Source organism: Pteronotus mesoamericanus, unplaced genomic scaffold (genome assembly GCF_021234165.1).
Source record: "Pteronotus mesoamericanus isolate MK-2021 breed Mesoamerican mustached bat unplaced genomic scaffold, CSHL_Meso_final scaffold_85, whole genome shotgun sequence".
NCBI classification, from domain to species: Eukaryota; Metazoa; Chordata; class Mammalia; order Chiroptera; family Mormoopidae; genus Pteronotus; species Pteronotus mesoamericanus.
Window position 1 is genome coordinate 7978393 of NW_026555329.1, and position 6294 is coordinate 7984686.

At 49.8% G+C, this 6294-nt stretch overlaps 1 protein-coding gene across 1 annotated transcript; it reads left to right on the plus strand.

Moving 5' to 3' along the window:
* The first annotated feature begins 1404 nt into the window (after positions 1-1404).
* TWIST1 (twist family bHLH transcription factor 1) lies at positions 1405-3151 on the plus strand. The gene is made up of 2 exons (XM_054564672.1): positions 1405-2074; positions 2600-3151. The coding sequence occupies exon 1, from the start codon at positions 1436-1438 to the stop codon at positions 2030-2032; it is 597 nt and encodes a 198-aa protein (XP_054420647.1). The 5' UTR covers positions 1405-1435; the 3' UTR covers positions 2033-2074; positions 2600-3151.
* Positions 3152-6294: the final 3143 nt, after the last annotated feature.

Below are 6294 nucleotides of genomic sequence, written 5' to 3' on the forward strand. Positions count from 1 at the left end.
AGCGTCCAATTGGTATGCGTTTGGGGCGCAGGAAGCATAACTGACCACCCAACTTCCAGGAATGGAGGCGGGAAAGGAGGCTCTCAGAGCCGGCAGCCCCGTCTGTCCTGGCAATGTTGAACCCCGTCTCCCTCTCTTTGGAGCCAGCCTTTAGAGGTCACCACGCAAGGCCTTTTTTGGGGGTGGGGTAAGGACGAAATGGCCCTCCACCTGGGGCTGGCAGTTCAGGCGATCAGGGCCGCGGCGAAGACGCCTGCGCTGCCCCCCTCTGGCCCAACTGCCTTCTCCAAGGACAGGATTGCCTTCCGCGGGAGAATGAACTTCTGCCTCTTTCTGGCACCTACGGGGGTGGAGTCCCCTGGGTATTGGGAAGCTTTAGATTGGGTCACTATTGAGACTAAAAAGCTCAGATGCTTCTCGGACAGGGGTAGGAGAGCAGGCCGGGGTGCAGATCCGCAGTCCCGGCGGCGCGGCCACGTCTTCAGAAACGCCCACGACCTCCGAGCCAGCCACAGCAGTTTGGCCCTTGGGACTCCAGGGGCCCTTCTACTTGACCACTGGTGGGCTAGGCGGTTGCCAATTTTCTGGCCATTCCCCCCGCCCAGCAATCCCCAACCGGCCCACGGACCTGGAGGGTACTGGGGCGAAATGAGACATCACCCAATGCGCAGAAGCTGTTGCCCTCGCTGTTGTCACAGCCACTCTCCGGGAGGGACCGACACCACGGCCGCGACGGTCCCCTCCGGCCGCTTCCCCGGGCTGCGCTCGGGTGCGGGGGTGCGGCCCGCGCGCTCCGGCGCGGAAGAAAATCGCCCAAGCCTGCGGGCGGAGGGCGGCGGGGAGGGAAGGAAGGGGGAGGGCAGCAAAGAGGCGGGCAGAGGGGCCGGCCGCCGGGGCCAGGTCGGTTTTGAATGGTTTGGGAGGACGAATTGTTAGACCCCAAGGAAGGGGGGTGGGGACGGAGAAGGGGGGCTGGAAAGCGGAAACTTTCCTATAAAACTTCGAAAGTCCCTCCTCCCCACGTCAGGCCAATGACACTGCTGCCCCCAAACTTTCCGCCTGCACGGAGATATAAGAGCCTCCAAGTCTGCAGCTTTCGCCCAACTCCCAGACACCTCGCGGGCTCGCCGGCACCCGCAGCGTTTCCAGGAGGGCGAGCGGGGTGTGCGTGCGGCCGTTGGGCGCCTTCTTTTTGGACCTCGGGGCCATCCACACCGTCCCCTCCCCCTCCCGCCTCCCTCCCCGCCTCCCCCGCGCGCCCTCCCCGCGGAGATCCTCCCCGTCCCTCCTCCCGTTCCCTCCTCGGCGGGCCGCACCGCCCGGGCCGGCGCCGCGCGCGGGGGAAGCTGGCGGGCTGAGGCGCCCGGCTCTCCTCCTCTTCCCCGGGCCGCCCCTTTGCCCCGGGCCTGCGAGGCCACACGTTGCCGCCCGAGAGATGATGCAGGACGTGTCCAGCTCGCCAGTCTCGCCGGCCGACGACAGCCTGAGCAACAGCGAAGAGGAGCCGGACCGGCAGCAGCCCCCGAGCGGCAAGCGCGGGGGGCGCAAGCGGCGCAGCAGCCGGCGCAGCGCAGGCGGCGGCTCGGGGCCCGGCGGGGCCGCGGGCGGGGGCGTCGGAGGCGGCGAGGAGCCGGGCAGCCCGGCCCAGGGCAAGCGCGGCAAGAAGTCTGCGGGCTGCGGCGGCGCGGGCGGCGGCGGCAGCAGCAGCGGCGGCGGGAGCCCACAGTCCTACGAGGAGCTGCAGACGCAGCGGGTCATGGCCAACGTGCGGGAGCGCCAGCGCACGCAGTCGCTGAACGAGGCGTTCGCCGCGCTGCGGAAGATCATCCCCACGCTGCCTTCGGACAAGCTGAGCAAGATCCAGACCCTCAAGTTGGCAGCCAGGTACATCGACTTCCTCTACCAGGTCCTCCAGAGTGACGAGCTGGACTCCAAGATGGCAAGCTGCAGCTATGTGGCCCACGAGCGGCTCAGCTACGCCTTCTCGGTCTGGAGGATGGAGGGGGCCTGGTCCATGTCCGCGTCCCACTAGCAGGCGGAGCTCCCCACCCCCTCGGCAAGGCCGGAGACCTAGGTAAGGACTGGCGCTTCTGCGCCCCTTCGCCGCTCAGGTGGCAGAAGGACTGACGGCCAGGCCGCGGATCCCATCCCAATGCGCCTTCCTCCCCCTCTCCCGCTTCCCTCTCAGCCTCCCCGCCCCACCTGGTACCGCCACCTCGTCCCCAGAGCCTCCCTGGAGGCAGTTCGGTTCGGCTAGGGGGTTGAGGGATGCGCCCTTGTGAGGATGTGCGTGTGGATGAGTGTGCGTGACAGACAGGAGGGAAGACTGAGCAGGAGTCAAGGGTCATGGGTAAGGACAGTTGCCAGCGCCTCCCTTTCTTTTGGCTTTAAAGTTTTCGTTCTCTTTACAACCAATGTTTCCAAATTCCACCTCCTCCTTCTTTCCGCCCACCCACTTCCTCTTGCCCTTGGGCTGAAATCCTTCCAGGTTGTTCAGCGTATTTCTTGGTGGTGGTGATAAGAACAGTGCTCTCTAGTCTTAGAAAACAGCCAGAGACCTACACAATAACCAACTTTACCCCCTTTTGGGTTTTTGCAGATGTCATTGTTTCCAGAGAAGGAGAAAATGGACAGTCTAGAGACTCTGGAGCTGGATAACTAAAAATAAATATATATGCCAAAGATTTTCTTGGAAATTAGAAGAGCAGAACCCAAATTCAAAGAAACAGGGCGTGGGGCGCACTTTTAAAAGAGAAAGCGAGACAGGCCCGTGGACAGTGATTCCCAGACGGGCAGCGGCACCATCCTCACACCTCTGCATTCTGATAGAAGTTTGAACAGTTGTTTGTGTTCCTTTTTTTTTTTTATGACGAAGAATGTTTTTATTTTTATTTTTTCATGCATGCATTCTCAAGAGGTCGTGCCAATCAGCCACTGAAAGGAAAGGCATCGTTATGGACTTTTCTCCATTTTAAAATGGTAACAATCAGAGGAATATTAAGAACACCTTTAGAAATAAAAATGCTGGAATCAAACTGACGTGCAAAATCACAGTCAGTTAATTCCTTTTTTCATTCTTCCTCTGAGGGGAAAAAAAAAACAAAATACAAAAAACAACATTCTATTTATTTATTGATGACCCACGGTAAAATGCAAATAGATCCGGTGTCTAAATGCATTCATATTTTTATGATTGTTTTGTAAATATCTTTGTATATTATTTTTCTGCAATAAATAAATATGTCTGAAAATTTTAAGAACCTTAGAGTTTGGTCTATATTTTTAAAGTTTAGGATTAAGTTGGAGGTAAATACCTGCTTGTTTGACTCTGGAGGCACACAGGAGGGAGGGGGCACTAATATAAACAAAGCCGTGAAAAACTCAGAATAAACTAGCTCCTGACAGGTACAGGCCCGTTATTTAGAAAGACAGCTTTATTATTATTCCAGTTTGGTGTTCAGTGGGTTTTGTAGCATCTCTCCATCGCTTATCAGGTCCCCAAACGGCAAAAACTTAAATTTGTTACTCACCCCTCTAGCTTATATTTTGAAGAGGCAGCTGTAAAACAGTTAAATGCAAATAAGCAGTATGAAGCCAGGACTATTTTCTCTTGCTACTGTGTATTTTTGTCACGCCCTCCATTTTTTTTTGTAATGACTATTAAATAATGGATTTATTTCAGTGAAAAGATGCATAGTGTTATTAAAATTATTACCCTTTATACACATATAAATGAGTACAAATGCATAGAAAATAACGAAGTTTAATCCAGCCAAAAAGAAAATTCCATTTGTAAAGTAACTTGCTTAACTCTTTCATGAATGAAAATGACATTTAGTGTCATACTTCCTAAAAAGAAAAACCGAAGTTAAGAATGGGTTCCCATTTTGATGTTACCCATTATGGGGCACACTCCTTTATACGCAATGAACATGTGGAGTGACAATAAACAAAGAACAGGAACTTTCAGCATCCTTGTTAACTACTGGGACAGTAACAATTTTAAATGCTATAGCTATTCACTTTCTAGTCCGTTCATTAACAAATACACTTTACCCAAAATTACACAGACTTTTTCTCTTACATTATGTATACAAAATCTGATTAAAACAATAACAGGAACAAATAGTGTTTGATTTTTATTTCAGTATGGTTATTTCTGGGCCAGGAAAATTCTGGCTTTTATAATATCATTAGAAATAGTAAGTTTGCATCGCTTAGTTCTTAACTTTTACACTTTGGTGCATTCAAGTGTAAATAAGATTTTCAACGGGAAAATAATTTTGCTGCCTAATTCAACCAATGACTCTGGCAAAAAGTGTAAGAATGCAAACAGATTGTGTTTGCCCAACTCAGGTTGAGGTTATTATTATATTGTCCTAACGTTTTTATTTCCCTCTTCATACATCGTCACAGAATGCTGACTTCACAGGATGGTAAATTTATTATTGTGAATGTTTTAGACCCTATTCTACGATAGGAAGCCTTAGCATTTACTTAAAAGATTAGTGAAGGCTTGGGGAATTAATATTTGGATTTTTCTAGTCTTTTACCAAATAATGAGATGGGAAAGTAATTACGTGTGGGTGTATTTGTGGAGTGTGTGTGTGTGCATGCATGTGCAGAGCAGAAATGGAAGGATGAGGGGGAACAGAAAGATGGTAATTTCTTTTGTGTGTGTGTATCATCAAACCACCTCCATTCTCTAAATTGTTCATGGAGGAATCTCCTTGTTCACTAGCTTGGTCTGACTATTTGATATTTCAGATTTCTTGACGTACATCAGGATGGAGCTGGCCATCATTGCTGAGAAGGTAATTTCTAAACTCATGATATAAAAACTAGAAGTTTCAAAAATAGGTAGTCTTCCATTTGTAGGGTTTTTTTTTTTTTTTCCTGGTGTTTCGTTCTCTCCATTTTTCTCATAGGAGAAAACACTTTGGAGAAGAGCAAATGCCACATTTATATTGAGTAATATTAAATACTAAACAAAAGGTAATATTTTCCTCTGGATTTTCTGACAAATGAATGAAAACAGAGCGGTAACTAGCTTTACTTTGAATGAGAAGAATTCGCGGTGGAAACTACCAACTATTAGAATACCATTTTCAGCTTGTAGGCTAGTTCTGTATGTCCAACCTCCTCAACCCCAATACACATGACAATGCTAATTCTTTTTTAGAAGTAAAGCCACCTGTGTGTGTTTCCTCTCCACCGTTATTTCCTGTTTTTTTTTTTTTATGTCATTTTATTTTTGCTACCTATTCTTATTTAAAGGATGCTGAGAATGATTTACTTCTGTTTCAGAAGTGAGAATTTAATGTGGTGGCTGGACCCAGGAGTCTTAACTGTTTAACCAGAATGTAGTCAATGGAGGACAAGTGTTGTATTAAATTCTCTTGGGTGAATTCTGAACAACTGAGTAGGAATGTTTCCTTTACTCTGCACATAGCTTTTTGGTCTTGCTCTTAATGTCGCTGGATTGATTGATTGATGGCCTTCAGTCATAAGAAAACAGCAAGTTTTTGTTCCCATATACACACATTTCCCCCTCTTTGTGTACACACTTCCTAAGCACATTCACAGTTGATAATTCATGCATAGTTACAGGTACCCTTCCCCAAGTGAAACATACAAAATAACATTAAATAGCAGAAACTCACACAGTGCGTGTGTTTTTCCCACACCCATTGTGGCACTAGCTGCTTGCTCGTCTGGTCTTCAGGCTCATATTCATAATGGAGCTTTTTAAGGGACACTTGGCCTCTTGCAAAAAAGTCGAGCATTTTGCACATTCCACGGTTTGGCAAACTCAGAACTGGTTATTTTCTCTAGACCGGTATCAAGTTCTTCTCAGGCATATGATTTCACTTGAAGTCCTGCCCAGGAATCCTTCAAAGTGAGCGTTTGTCCAGCTCTCATGATGTCAGGCGGTTTTCCCTGCATCTGTAATTTGAAGAAAAACAAACAAACCTGCGGGGAACAAACGCCACGGAAACCTAAACAGAACTTGATGGGGAGCGGGAGTCTCACCTGCGGCAGGCGCGGGAGGGGACGTGGGCCCAGACTCCCCTGCGTGGGTGGCGGCTGGGCCGCACAGTGGGGACAGCGACAGTGTCCGTGCCCTCCTCGGACTGCGTGCACCGCCCCGGGCCCGCGTCTGGCGCGGCGCAGAGGCGGCGGCTCCAAGTGTCAGCGGTAGCGAGGGGAGCAGCAGCAGCAGCAGCAGCTTCAGGCAAAGGCCCAACCTCCAATTTCCAGAGACAGGCCCACATTAGCGACAAACGGGGGTCA